This window comes from Stegostoma tigrinum, chromosome 12 (genome assembly GCF_030684315.1).
Source record: "Stegostoma tigrinum isolate sSteTig4 chromosome 12, sSteTig4.hap1, whole genome shotgun sequence".
NCBI classification, from domain to species: Eukaryota; Metazoa; Chordata; class Chondrichthyes; order Orectolobiformes; family Stegostomatidae; genus Stegostoma; species Stegostoma tigrinum.
This window is the reverse complement of record NC_081365.1, coordinates 34,587,030-34,602,841: the sequence shown is the minus strand read 5'-3', so window position 1 is coordinate 34,602,841 and position 15,812 is coordinate 34,587,030. Positions and strand designations below refer to the sequence as shown.

Sequence of the window (15,812 nt, the reverse complement as noted above, 5' to 3'; positions counted from 1 at the left end):
TATACGTGAACAAACCTGCATTAACAGGAAGAAAGCATTAGAGGTTTTAGGAGGCTTAAAACTGAATAAGCGGGGGGAGCTGATTGAGATGTACAAAGTTACGAGGGGCATATTTGGGGTAGATAGGAATGAACTTTACCCCTTAATAGGAGGGGATCAATAACCAGGAGGTATGAATTTAAGATAAGGACAGGAGGTTTAGAGAGATCTTGAGGAAGATTTATTTTCATCCAGAGGGCAGTGAGTATCTGGAACTCACTGCCTGAAAGTGTGGGAGAGGCAGGAACCATCACAACATTGAAGAAATATTTACATGAGTATTTGAAATGCCATAGGAGACAAAGCCACGGGCAAGTGTTAGAAAATAGTACTCGAATAGGTAGGTGCTTGATGAGCAGCATGGACACAATGGGAAAAAGGGCTTCTTTCCATGGTGCAAAACTTTAATACACTACAAAAATTCACAAGTAGATGTGATACAGCAGCAGAGCTTTGATCTGACCGTTTGATTGGGGGAAACTAAGTGTTTGTCCATCCAGTCAGAGAGTAACACAGCATGGAAACAGGCCCTTCAGCCCAAACTGGTCCATGCTGACTATTGTGCCCACTCAGCTAGTTCCAATTGCCTGCATTTGATCCATATCCTCGAAACCATTCCTATCCATGTACCTATACAAATATTTTTAAAATGTTGCTATTGTACCTGCCTCAGCTACTTTCACTGGCAGCCTATTCCATATACGCACCACTGTCTGTGTGAAGAAGTTGCCCCTCAGGTCTTTCTTAAATCTTTCCCCAACATCCTTAAACTTATGCCCTCTAGTTTTCAATCTCCCATTTCTGGGAAAAAGACTATATGCATTCATCCTATGTATGATGTAATACACCTCAATACGGTCACCCCTTATTCTCCTACATTCCAGGAATGAACTCCTATCCTGGCCAATCTCTCCCTATAACTCAGGCCTACTTGTCCTGACAACATCCTTGAAAATCTTCTTTGCACACTTTCCAGTTTAACTATGTCTTTCCTATAACAGGGTGACCAAAACTGTACACAATACTCCAAGTGCGGCCTCACCAATAACTCATACAACTGTAACATAACATCCTAACTCCTATACTCAATACCACCACTTCTTCATCACCCTGTCTTCATATGACGCCACTTTTGACAAGCAATGTATTTGTACTCCTAGGTCCTACTGTTTCACAACACTCCTCAGGACCTTACCATTTACTGTATAAGACCTACCTTGGTTTGACTTTCCAAAGTGCAACCCTGTGTTGTAATTTCAACAGGTTTGCATTGCATTTTTAAGAACTCCTGGCATGTTTTTCTCTATTTAATCACAGCCTGACAGGAATGGGACAGTAAGAGACATTGGGTTCCAAGAGGCTCACGGTGGCTTGTTCACTTATCTGGATATTAATTAGAAGTAACAGTTTACAGCACCAGTGAAGGAAAAATAGAAGGGTTTTCTTCAGCCCTAAAGTGGCTTTTACTGCAGGGAAGAGAAAGCTCTTCTGTATCTAGTTCACCATTCCAAGCTGTTGCTACCTGAGAATCAATCACAGCTATTAGCAAGGAGAAGGCCTTTGTCATCAATAACTAGACATCAGTCCACAAACCAACTAGGTATTCATACCAACCAAATCTCCATGTGTGCACAACCCTCTGCCTCAGATGGTCTACAACTACACTTTAACCAAGCAGATGCGTTAACAGTTTCTCAGCTCGGTGGGCTGACTCTCTTTCACTGAGCCTGGAGTGAAGAAAACAGGCACTAAATAGGCTTTCAGTGCTCACTAACTGATCAGTTAAGGATTTCAACTGAGGTTGGAAAGTTGAGCTTGGGCCTTCTGACCCACAAATTAACTCTGGCATAGATGAGAAGATTGGGGGTGTGCGGGTGAGGTGAGGTTCTGGGATCCACCATCACACTAAATGCGCTCCACCTTCAGGACTGGAAGATTCACCTTTAATTTTCCTTCAGGTGAAGAACAGGACAGAGCAACAAATGAGTAAGCTTACCGCAATGCACAGGCATGTGGGTTCACCCTTCTCTGTCACCGCACACTCCCTTCCAGCGCCGCAAAACACATTGGCACAAATCTTGGACTTGCTACTCACTTCCTGTGGGAAAAACAAAACATATCAGTAAGTCAGAGTTATGCAAAAGATTATCAGCGTTACATTTGTGTTTGATCCAGCAATGTCCATAAGTTTAATTGTAAATTTATAGTGTCAATATTTTCTCATTAAATTTCCTTAAAATAGGTTGTTACCTGGAGCTGACCAAGGTGGGGAAAGTTCTAATTATCACAGGCCCAAAATTTCCGCACAGGAGCTGCCAACGAACCAGAGATATATTTACACCACCATCAACTTATTTCCTCATCCACTGGAGCGGTAATTGGAACAAAACCCATGTGTGAAACAAGAGAGTAGAAAGTATGCTACTAACTGAGCCATTACTGACTTAGCAAGTTACATCCATGTGAAACATAAGCCACACACTGCTGTAATTACCATTCCCATCTGACTGAGGGGCAAAACTAAGATGTCTTTGAGAATCAGTATTTAGGAAACACAGTCATTCAGAAAGCTGAATTTAGCTCTTACCCAGGATTACCTGTAATATGCATTTTAGCCACTAGATGGCGGTGAAAGATCGTGCAGTGAAAGTGAAAACAGAACTAGGTGGGGGTGGAGGCGGGAAGCTCTAAGTTCAGAAAATCGGAAATAAACAGAGAAAATACTGCAGATACTCAACAATTATGACTACATTTCAGGCCATGGATCCTTCATGGAGTAATCAGAGTGTGGTACCCACATTAAAGACAATGAAAACCAACACAGCTTTAATGCTGAACTTACAAAACAAGAGAAAGCTATTAGCTCCTTGACCATATTTCACTATTCAATTCATAGCTATCTGTAACTGACTACATGTACCTCCCTTAGCTTCGTATGCATTCCCTTTTGATGAAGAAAATCTATTAAATCTTGGGCACAAAATTGATCTAGCATCAACTGTCATTTGAAGAAGATGGTTCCAAAACATCACCCCCCCACCACCTTAAACTGACAAGTTTTAATATGCAGATAAAAAAGAGACCCAGCATTTCTGGACTGTACAAATTATTAAGTTCTGCTCTGTAGAACAGATATGGCCATACCACCCACAACCTCAAACACACGACACCCTTAATACGGGGAAACATCTCCAGGCACTTGCCAGGAGCAAAAAGTCATTACCGAGCCAGAGGCTGAAATGTTAGCAGTAATGACTACACTTGGCTGAAGAGGTAGGTATCAAGTTATAAGTGGGTAGTTATGTGAAAAATGTGCTTAGGTCAGCAGGGTTGGAACTATAGGGATGATGACGCCACTGGTTCAAACTTAAATACATACTCAATCGTTAGAGGACAATGTTGTATTTCTAAGCGCACAGCAGGATTAACAAGCTGTCTTCTGCAAAGAAAATTACGTGTTTAGAGCCAATAGTATCCAGCTTTCCTGCTTTACCAATAATGGGTGCCAGTTCACAAAGTTGCTGGAAAAGCTCAGCAGGTCTTGCAGCATCCTTATCCTTGACCTTTTGTCAGAACCAGCCCAAAATGTTATCTCTCGATTTTTTCTTCGCAGATGCTGCCAGACCTGCTGAGCTTTTCCAGCACCTTCTACTTTTGTTCCTGATTTACTGCATCCACGGTTCTTTTGTTTTATGGGTGCTAGTTCTATTGGATCAGACTCTCTCTACCAACACTCACGAAACCCATATTGGCTGGTCCAACCTGTCGCCCGCATCTGAGACTACAATTTTATACATTGCAGCTAATTCAGAGCAGGTTCCCTCTCTCCTGGAGTCAAAACATAGTGAGCATGATCTTAGATAAAGTGATGTTAAGACTACCATTTTAATGGCTATTGCAAATGCAAATTTCCTTGACATTGATGTTTTCATTAAGGTCAGTGGGTTTCCAAAGCCTATAGGAACAATGCTACGTTCATGAACTTTGGAAGAAGGCTGTTATGAAATGGGAGCCTTTTCGACTGGTAAGTCTCCAACTTCAAGTATAATAATCATGTCATATCTCATGCTTTTAGCATGTTTTCAACTGAGTGACTATCCTTAGAATGGCAACCTTATCGAGTTCTTTGAGGATGTGACTAGAAAAGTTGATGAGGGTTGAGCTGTGGATGTGGTGTATATGGACTTCAGCAAGGCATTTGATAAGGTTCTCCATGGTAGGCTCATTCAGAAGGTCAGGAGGAATGGGATACAGGGGAACTTAGCTGTCTGGATACAGAATTGGCTGGCCAACAGAAGACAGCGAGTGGTAGTAGAAGGAAAATATTCTGCCTGGAAGTCAGTGGTGAGTGGTGTTCCACAGGGCTCTGTCCTTGGGCCTCTACTGTTTGTAATTTTTATTAATGACTTGGATGAGGGGATTGAAGGATGGGTCAGCAAGTTTGCAGACGACACGAAAGTTGGAGGTGTCGTTGATAGTATAGAGGGCTGTTGTAGGCTGCAGCGGGACATTGACAGGATGCAGAGATGGGCTGAGAGGTGGCAGATGGAGTTCAACCTGGATAAATGCGAGGTGATGCATTTTGGAAGGTCGAATTTGAAAGCTGAGTACAGGATTAAGAACAATGTTGGCAGTGTGGAGGAACAGAGGGATCTTGGTGTGCAGATACATCGATCCCTTAAAATGGCCACCCAAGTGGACAGGGTTGTTAAGAAAGCATATGGTGTTTTGGCTTTCATTAACAGGGGGATTGAGTTTAAGAGTCGTGCGATCTTGTTGCAGCTCTGTAAAACTTTGGTTAGACCGCACTTGGAATACTGCGTCCAGTTCTGGGCGCCCTACTATAGGAAAGATGTGGATGCTTTGGAGAGGGTTCAGAGGAGGTTTACCAGGATGCTGCCTGAGGGCTTATCTTATGAAGAGAGGTTGACTGAGCTTGGACTCTTTTCATTGGAGAAAAGGAGGAGGAGAGGGGACCTAATTGAGGTACACAAGATAATGAGAGGCATTGATAGAGTTGATAGCCAGAGACTATTTCCCAGGGCAGAAAAGGCTAACACGAGGGGTCATTGTTTTAAGCTGGTTGGTGGAAGGTATAGAGGGGATGTCAGAGGCAGGTTCTTTACACAGAGTTGAGAGAGCATGGAATGCGTTGCCAGCAGCAGTTGTGGAAGCAAGGTCATTGCTGGACATGTATATGGTCACAGAAATTTGAGGGTGCATACATGAGGATCAATGGCCAGCACAACATCGTGGGCTGAAGGGCCTGTTCTGTGCTGTACTGTTGTATGTTCTATAACTGTAAAATACTTTGTCTTGTAGATAAAAGTGCTCCTTAGCATCTAATAATCCAAGCCAAAAGGTGTTACCTGGACACTGTATTGAGTTTAATATTGATGTAAAGTGCCATACAGAGAACTGTTGAGCTTTTGAAAAACTTTGGACTTGCATGGGGCCTTTAAAACAAATGAAGCAGATTCCTGGACATCTGGTCAGCCAGTCTCAGAGGCAGCATTGTGTCAAGCTCTGTAGGGTATATTTATTCAGTTTTGCAAATGAATGCATGATTGAGTTCCAAATCCATTAGTGAATTTAGCTCAGAACAGGTTGTTGACATAGCTTAGGAAGGAATTCCACAATTTGTTTATGATTATAAATCATAAATCAGGTTACAGCTTTTTAAGAGATTTACCCAAACTTTCAAAGACTTCCTGTGTTAGTATCTTGTTCATGTTTTGCACAAAGTAGGTACTGGTGAGTGGGTATTAAGGAAGCACAGGGGCATAGTGATGCATTTGGGACATGGGAAGCGTGTTGGGGGAGGGTTCACGGGGAGTGCTGGGTAGCCAAACAACTGTGTGAAAAATTGAGTCACAGTCTCAGTGCATGAAAGCCTTTAGCCTTCTAGTGTCCTTAGTAGGTGTCCGAATCCATTCTACCTTAGGCCTGTTGTTTCAGGAGACAGTAGCCACAACTCCAGACCAACCTAATTATGGAAAGTGAAAGTTTTTTGTGAATGGACTGGCTTTCATAAGTTGGGAACATGGCCTCCAGGGAAATGGTGATGTGGTGATAATGTCAAGGATTGGACATCTAGAGGCTGAACTTAAAACACTCTGGGCTCGTGGATTCAAATCCCACCACGACAGGGGCTAGAATTTGAATTCAATCAATAAATCTGTCATTGGAAGCTGATCTCCACCACAGTGAGCATTAAATTGTCAATTCGTTATTGTTATAAACTATCGGACTCAATAATGCTCTTCTTACCTGGTCTGACCTACTTGTGAATCCAGACCCAAAGCAATATGGTTGACTTTCAACTGCTCTCCGACACAGAATCCCTACAGGAAGCAGGCCATTCAGCCCATCAATTATGCACCAACTCTCTAAAGATCATCTCATCCAGATCCACTACCCTTACTCTATCCTATCTCTGTAACCCTGCAATTCCCAGGGCTAATCTACTTAATCTGCATATCCCTAGGCAACATATCATGGCCAGTGCACCTAACCTGCACATCTTTGGACTGTGGGAGGTAACTGGAACATCCAGAGGAAACCCAAGCGAACTTGGGGAGAATGTGCAAAAAATCCACGCAGACAGTCACCCAGGTTGAGATTGAACCCAGGTCCTTCGGGTTGTGAGGCAGGAGTGCTAACCACTGAGCCACCACATACTGGGATGTCCTACTGAGCCTCCAAGTTCAAGGGGAAGCCTGCTCTTACCCAAGTTGCTCACATTCTGTGAAAGGACTTTTTAATCTGGGAGGCTCAAGGTGGGCCACTTAAATAAGGAAAAATCCAGCTCATTCCCGCTGAAGTGTTTGTCCCAGCAAGCCTCCGGGCTGCCGACTTAAAACAAGTGTTTTATAAAGTACAGAATACAAAAAGCATTTCAGTAAACCCATTTCCAGAGGCGTAAATTTCAAAGAAACTGGTGTAAACTTTTGTTCTGACAAACAGTCAATGATCTAAAAGGCTGAGATAACAGTGTGGAGCTGGATGATCACAGCAGGCCAAGCAGCATCAGAGGAGCAGGAAAGTGTGACGTTTTGCGTCTAGACCCTTCTTCAGAAATGGGGGAGGGGAAGGGGATTCTGAAATAAATAGGGAGACAGGGGAAGGCAGATAGAAGATGGATAAAAGGAGAAGATAGAGTGAGAGGAGACAGACAGGTCAAAGAGGCGGGGTTAGAGCCAGTGAAGGTGAATGTAGGTTGGGAGTTAGGGAGGGGATAGATCGGTCCAGGGAGGAAGGACAGGGCAAGGAGGCGGGATGAAGTTAGTGGGTAGGAGATGGGGGTGGGGCTTGATGTGGGAGGAATGGTTAGGGAGTCAGGGACTAGTTGGGCTGGTTTTGGGATGTGGTAGGGGGAGGGGAGATTTTGAAGCTTGTGAAGTCCACATTGATACCCTTGGGCTGCAGGGATCCCAAGCAAAATATGAGATGCTGTTCCTGCATCTTTTGGGTGGCATCATTGTGACAATGCAGGAGGCCCAGGATAGACATGTCATCCAAGGAATGGGAGGGGGAGTTGAAACGGTTCATGATTGGGAGGTGCAGTTGTTTGTTGCGAACTGAGCATAGGTGTTCCGCAAAGCGGTCCCCAAGCCTCCGCTTGGTTTCCACCATGTAGAGGAGGCCACAATGGGAACAGCAAGTGCAGGTGAACATCAGTTCGATGTGAAAAGTCTTCCTAGGACCTGGGATGGGCGGGGGGGGGGGGCTGGGGGGGCGCGGGGGGGAATGGAGTCCAGATAGGTGGAGATGAATTTGGTGGGGCAGGAACAGGCGGAGACAATGGGTGGACCAGGGCAGTCTGGTTTGTGGGTTTTGGGAAGGAGATAGAAGCGGGCAGTGCGGGGTTGGGGAACAACGAGGTTGGAGGCTGTGGGTGGGAGGTCACCTGAGGTGACGAGGTTGTGGATGGTTTGGAGCTCGGGGGCGGGGTCATGATCCAGGGGGCGGTAGGACCTAAAAGGCTGTTCAGTTTCTGTATGCAAAACAAATGTTGCCTGACTGGCTGGGCATTTCTAACATTTTGTTTTTTTAGTTCAGATTTCTAGCAATTGTAATATTTTGCTTTTTCATGTTGTACTTCAGTTTAGCTTCCTCCAAACTCTCAAGCCAGAATGTGAATGATTCAATCAACAAATTAAATCACTTAAAAATACATATTCAATAAAACTGAACAGCATTTGACGAACTGGGTTGGAGGTGATTGTAACAGAATAAGGTTACACAGTGAGTAATGTTCCTGTCTCTGCTCACTGCTTCAGGTACGAGCCCTATTCCAGACTTGGATGGTCAAGAAAGGTGCATGGAGATCGTAGCCAAAAAGAGTACCAAGCTGCAAATCCTCCATGCCAACAGCAGAGGTCCCCAGTCAGTCACTCGATTGGGAAAGCATGTTAAACCTTGATCATCATTATCTACAGCTCCAGACTACAACCTGCTTTCCAAGCTCATATGGGCACACAATTTTGACTTTCTGACTGAACTGTAACACACCAAAATATAGGCACAACATAAACAGAAATTGCAAGAGAAACTCAACAGGTCTGGCAGCATCTGCAGAGAGCAAGCAGGGGTAACATTTCGAATCCAGTGCCTCTTCACCAGAATCCGAACATAGGAAACTGACTTTTCTGAACTTGCTGGTGTCAGAATGAGACCTGCCTGTTTCATTTAAGATCATTAGCTGAGAATTAAAGCAGGTTGTTTTAGCCAAAATGGCTTAAGAAAAGGTATCAATATGTGGCATTAAAATAATAACGATCAGAACATCCAGGTGACTGTGTTTGCAGGAGGCAATAGGGCATACTGGGCCTGATTTTTACAGGGTTGGGAGGAGGTGGATTGAATGGCTAGCTTGGTAAATCGAAATCAACATTTCCAGGGTAATACCAGCACTAGGTGTTACTGGTTTAATCACACTGCTTACCACCTTTATGTTTCATTCTGATTTTGATCGATGGCTCTGAGCCAAAACCTGCCTAAACCTGGGAATGAATATAAGAGCTGTTGTTGATTGCTTTAATTAACAGAATTCAATTTGCTCCACATCTCAACTGAGAGCCAGATATATGACACATGACCTCAATTAGTACATCTGAAGACAGCATTCAGAGATTAAGATTCTGAATTCACTGTGCGGTGTGGATTATCTGTCCGTTATGGGAAGGTTCAATTTTATTCCACTGATTTACTTTTCCCTCAATTTTGAGGAAACCTGATTAGTTGTTTTTATTCTGAGTAAACACAATGCTGCCAGAAAGTATTACTATCAGCTTGGGGCGGTAGAGGGAAAGCATGCATGCTCATGCTGGTGCACGTCCCAAAGGTTAAGCAGTTTTTTGTTTGCCCTGTGGCATCCAACTGAAAGGGTACGGTTGAGGATTAATATCCTGACAAGCGTACTCATCACCAAACAAATCCCTGAACCTCATCTAATTCTCTGATATCTTTTCCTCTTTGGAAATTTGCTTTCTGCACTAGTTGAACTAAATCTCACTTTCTCTGATATCTCTCCATCAAATGAAACACCTATCTTTCCATATATGGGTTTTCTCTGCTGAAGATGCATTTCCTGGTTTTACACAGACACCCTTCTAAGTATGCTAGACAAAGAACTGACATACAAAGGGTGAAAACTAAGTATCGAAATGTCAAAAATATGATATATTGCACAACCTCAATTTCCAAGAAATTTTCTCAGTTATGTTGGTCAATCTGAAAAATGTGCGATAAAACAGCCCTGCCTTTCTAGTGTCAAATTTCACCAGGTGTGTTGGCACCCCCACTGTCCTCCAAATCAATTTCATGCTTGCACCTAGCATGGCACGGTGGCTTAGTGGTTGGCACTGCTGCCACACAGCACCAAGGATCCGGGTTCAGTTTCACTCCTGGGGAACTTTGGTGCTCCCACAGTCCAAACGTGGGCAGGTTAGGTGGATTGGCCATGAGAAATATGGAGTTAGAGGGATGGGGCAGGTCTGGGTGAACTGCTCTTCAGAGAGGCCAAATGGCCTGCTTCCACACAATAGGTATTCCATGATTCTTCAATCCTGCAGCATGAGCCACTTACACACCTATGCATTTGAACAGTGCTTACCATCCTTGAAAATAAATATTTGTTTGTGTAACTTTAGATCTTTACTAACATATGATTAATGATTTCAAATTTTTGAGAAGATTTGTAGCTCGGGTTGTGGATGAGGTTGTAGATTTGCTCGCTGAGCCAGTGGGTTTGGTTGAAAACTTTTCATCACCCTGCTAGGTAACATCATCAGTGTGCCTCCGGTGAAGTGTTGATGTTCCATCCCTGGTATTTATATGCCTCGGTTTGCTGGGGTGGTTGGCATCACTTCCAGTTCTGTTTCCGGTGGTTTCTACATTGGGTCTAGTTCAATGTGTATTGCTGGAGTTCCGGTTGGATTGCCAGGATTCCAGGAATTCCCTGGCGTGTTTGTTTGGCTTGTGCTATTATGGAGTCGTCCTGGTCAAATTTTGTGTCCTTCTTTTTGTGTATTGAGACCAGTGAGAATTGGTCATGTCTCTTGATGGCTAGTTAGTGTTCATGTATCCTTCTTGTCAGTTTGCCTCCAGTTTGGCCTATGTCATGTTTCTCACAGTCCTTGCAAGGTAGTTTGTATATTACATTAGTTTTATTGATTGTGGGTATGGGATCCTTTACGTTTTTTGAGAAGGTGACCAAACAGGTAGATGAGAGTAAACCGGTTGATGTGGTGTATATGGATTTCAGCAAGGTGTTCGATATGGTTCCCCACAGTAGGCTATTGTACAAAATGCGAAGGAATGGGATTGTGGGAGATATAGCAGTTTGGATCGGAAATTGGCTTGCTGAAAGAAGACAGAGGGTAGTAGTTGATGGGAAATGTTCATCCTGGAGAGCAGTTACTCGTGGTGTCCCGCAAGGGTCGGTGTTGGGTCCTCTGCTGCTTGTCATTTTTATAAATGACCTGGATGAGGGCGTAGAAGGATGGGTTAGTGAATTTGCAGATGACACTAAGGTCGATGGAGTTGTGGATAGTGACGAAGGATGCTGTAGGTTGCAGAGAGACATCGATAAGCTGCGGAGCTGGGCTGAGAGGTGGCAAATGGAGTTTAATGCAGACAAGTGTGAGGTGATGCACTTTGGTAGGAGTAACCGGAAGGCAAAGTACAGGGCTAATGGTAAGATTCTGAGTAATGTAGATGAGCAGAGAGATCTTGGTGTCCATGTACACAGATCCTTGAAAGTTGCCACCCAGGTTGACAGGGCTGTTAAGAAGGCATACAGTGTTTTAGCTTTTATTAATAGAGGGATTGAGTTCCAGAATCAAAAGGTTATGCTGCAGCTGTACAAAACTCTGGTGCGGCCGCACTTGGAGTATTGCATACAGTTCTGGTCACCGCATTATAAGAAGGATGCGGAAGCTTTGGAAAGGGTGCAGAGGAGATTTACTAGGATGTTGCCTGGTACGGAGGGAAGGTCTTACGAGGAAAGGCTGAGGGACTTGAGGCTGTTTTCATTAGAGAGAAGAAGGTTGAGAGGTGACTTAATTGAAACTGAGAAAATAATCAGAGGGTTAGATAGGGTGGATAGGGAGAGCCTTTTTCCTAGGATGGTGACGGCGAGCACGAGGGGGCATAGCTTTAAGTTAAGGGGTGAAAGAGAAAAGATAGATGTCAGAGGTAGTTTCTTTACTCAGAGAGTAGTAAGGGAATGGAACGCTTTGCCTGCAACGGTAGTAGATTCGCCAACTTTAGGTACATTTAAGTCGTCATTGGATATGCATATGGACGTACATGGAATAGTGTAGGTTAGATGGGCTTGAGATCGGTATGACAGGTTGGCACAACATTGAGGGCTGAAGGGCCTGTTCTGTGCTGTAGTGTTCTATGTTCTATGTTTGTCAGTAACTGTCGCAGGGTGGTTGTTGATTTGTGGGCTACCCTGATATCAAGGGGCCTGAGTAATCTTGTGATCATTTCTGACATGTCTTTGATGTACAATAGAGTGACTAGTGTGTCTGGCCATGTTGTGTCTTCTTGTTGTGGTCTATTGTGGAGGTAACAGCAGATTGCGAATTTTGGGTCTCCATTCCTTTTAAAAACTCCGTATAAGTATTCCTGTTCTGCTTTGTGCTATTCCAGGTTGCTGCAGTGTGTTGTGGCTCATTTGAATAATGTCCTGATGCAGCTCCATTTATGCGTGTTGCGATGGTTGCTGGTGTAATTAAGTCTGGTTCATATGTGTGGTCTTTCTGTATACACTAGCCTGGAAATCCTCATGTTCTTACGTTCTACCATTATATCTAGGAAAGGTAGTCGGTTATTGTTCTCTTTTTGTGAATTTTATCCCAGTGAGGATATTAGTGTGTCAATGAGCTTCTTATAGTCTTGTGTGTTTGATAAATCACGAAGGTGTCATTGCAGCCTCAAGAGATTGGGTTGTATAGTGGGGAGTGCTGTCCATTCTAGCCTTTGCATTACTGCTCCTGCAATCAGTCCTGATATTGGGGATCCCATTGGTGTTCAGTTGATCTGTTTGAGTATATGGTCATTGAAGGTAAGGTGGGTTGTGAGGGACAGATCCAGCAGTTTCAGGGTGCTGTCTTTGCTGATGCTATTGGTGTCGTGGGGTGCCTGCCTTTCTGATTCATCTGGCAGAGTGGCAATTGTCTCTTTGGCTATGTTGATGTTTTACAGATGTAAATAATGCTGTTATGTCAATGGATATCTTTATCTCATTCTCTTCTGTTGTGGTGTCCTTGATGATGCAAGGAATTCTTGGGAGAATGGATGGAGTGGGTAGTGTCATTAACTGAGTATTTCAGGTTCTGTTGTAGTTCTTTAGCTGGTCTACATGTTGGCATGCCTGGCAGTGAGACCCTGACTTGAGTACCTTGGAGTCCATAGAAGCAGGGTGTGTTGGATCCCTCTGGCTTCATTTTTTGGGTGTCTGTCTTGCTGATATTTCCTGAGTAGTGTAATTTCTTCAGGGCTGTTGTAACCCAGTTCTCTAACCGTGGTGTTGGGTCTATCGCTATCTGTTGGTAGGTGTCGGTATCTGCTACTAGTTTATTAGGTTTCTCAGGGTAATTAGTGATTTAATTTTGAAGTTTTTTTGTAGAATGCGATTCTCAGAACATTTCTTCGACACTGCATCAGGCTCACAGAAAGTAAGTATGGTGGTATGGTGGAATGTTAGTTTTGCATTGAGCAGGAGTATAATGACCAAAACCATGTGGGAACAGAGAAGTTTAAAAACAGATCGACTAGCATCAGCTGACTGAACAATAAATACCAGACAAGTATCTGCATCAAGAATGGAATATTCCACTTAAATGAGGATCACAAATAAGAAATGGTAATTCTTTACTGAATAATAACATACCACTTTAAAAATGTATAGACGAGGGCATAAGAGATAAACAAGAAAAAACCTGTCTCACACTGTAGTATGGTAATAGAAATATGTGCACCATCATTGCTGCATCTTGTTTAGGGCAACGATGTTGATGATTAGATGGTGGGTAGTTACCATAATCCCTCAAATCCTGAAAGGGTCAGTGTTGGACTGAGCAGTGTAGGTACCCACTGAATTACTGACAGGGTGTTGCTCTAGGAGTCTTCAATATTGACTCCGGACTCCATGAAGTCTTATCGCTTCAGGTTAAACATGGGTAAAGGAAACCTCCTGCTGATTACCACCTACTGTCCTCCCTCAGCTGATGAATCAGTACTCCTCCATGTTGAACAACATTTAGAAGTACTGAGGATGGCAAGGGCACAAGATGTACTCTGGGTGGGGGATTCAATGTCCACCACCTAGAGTGGCTCAGCAACAGTAGTACTGATCGAATTGGTCAGGTCCTAAAGACATAGCTGCTAGACTAGGTCTGCAGCAGGTCACAAGGGAAGTAGCAAGAGGGAAAAACAAACATACTTATCCTCATCCTTACTAATCTACTAACTCCAGTTGCATCTATCCATTGCAGCCTTGGTTCAAACATGGAAATCATCTCAGCTCCAGGACATCTCTGCAGGAGTTCCTCAGGGTAGTGTCCTCAGCCCAACCATCTTCAGCTGCTTCATCAATGACCTTCCCTCCATCACACAATCCTTGTGGAGACCAAGTCCCACCCTCGCATGGAGAACAATCTCCCTTGTATTGTGATGCATCACCACCGTGCTAAATGGGACAGACTTCGCACTGATCTAGCAACACAAGGCTGGGCATCCATGAGGTGATGTGAGCCATCGACAGCAACAGAATTGTACTCCGGCACAATCTGTAACCTCATGGCCTGGCAAATCTCCCACACAGCCATTACCATCAGGCCAGGGATCAACCCTCATTCAATGGAGAGCACAGGAGGGCATGCCAGCAGCAGCACCAGGCATATCTGAACAGGAGGTATCAACATGCTGAAGCCACAAACAGCGAAAGCAGTAAATGATAGGCAGAACTAAGTGATCCCACCACCAATGGATCAGAACTAAGCTCTGCAGTCCTGCCACATCCAGTTGTGAATGGTGGTGGACAGTTAAACAATTGGAGGAGCTGGCTCCACAAATATCCCCATGCTCAATGATGGAAGAGCCCAGCACATCCATGTAAAAGATAAGCCTGCAGCTTTAGCAGCAATCTTCAGCCAGAAGTGCTGAGTGGACGATCCAGCTGGCCTCCTCCAGTAGTTCCCAGCATTACAGATACCAGTTTTCAGTCAATTCAATTCACTCCACGTGATATCAAGAAACTGTTGGAGACACTGGATATTGCAAGAGCTACGAGCCCTGACAACATTTCAGCAATAGTACTGAAGACTTGTGCTCCAAAACTTGCCGCTCCTTTAGCCAAGCTGTTCCAGTACAGTTACAACACAGGTATCCACTCAACAATGTGGAAAATTGTCCAAGTATGCCCTGTACATACAAAAAGCAAGACAAATCCAACCCAGCCAATTACCACCCCATCAGTCTCCTCTCAAATCATCAATGAAGTGATGGAAGGTGTCGTCAACAGTGCTATGAAGCAGCACCTGCTCAGCAACGCACAGCTTGTGTTTTGCCAGGACCACTCAGCTCCTGATCTCATTACAGCCTTGGTTCAAACATGGAAATCATCTCAGCTCCAGGACATCTCTGCAGGAGTTCCTCAGGATAGTGTCCTCAGCCCAACCATCTTCAGCTGCTTCATCAATGACATTCCCTCCATAAAGTTAGGAAGTGAGGATATTCGCCAAAGTTCAGGGCCATTTGTGACTCCTCAGATACTGAACCAGTCCGTGTTCACATGCAACAAGACCTGGAAAATATCCAGGCTTGGGTTGACAAGTGGCAAGTGACATTTGTGCCATACAAATGCAAGGACATGACCATCTCCAATAAGAGACAATCTAACCACCACCCCTTGACATTCAATGGTGTTACCATTACTGAATTCCCCACTAATCAACATCCTGGGGGTTACCATTGACTAGAAACTCAACTGGACTCACCACATAAACACCGTGGCTTCAAGAGCAGATCAGAAGCTGGGAATACTGAAGCGAGTAACTCACCTCCTGACTCCTCAAAGCCTGTCCACCATCTACAAGGCACAAGTCAGGAGTGTGATGGAATACTCCCCACTTGCCTGGATGAGTGCAGCCCCAACAACAGTCAAGAAGCTTGATGCCATCCAGGACAAAGCAGTCTGCTTGATTGGCACTACATCCACACGCATTCACTCCCTCCACCTCTGACGCTCAGTAGCAGCA

The 15,812-nt window shown here is 44.2% G+C and overlaps 1 protein-coding gene across 1 annotated transcript in view; it reads right to left on the bottom strand.

The window, feature by feature from the left end:
* The window catches only part of fstl1b (follistatin-like 1b), a 125,156-nt gene that overhangs the window by 36,174 nt on the left and 73,170 nt on the right, over window positions 1-15,812 (bottom strand). Inside the window, exon 3 of the mRNA XM_048540329.2 lies at window positions 2,036-2,137. Within this exon, the coding sequence (XP_048396286.2) occupies window positions 2,036-2,137 (102 nt within the window). The remainder of the gene's footprint in view (window positions 1-2,035; window positions 2,138-15,812) is intronic.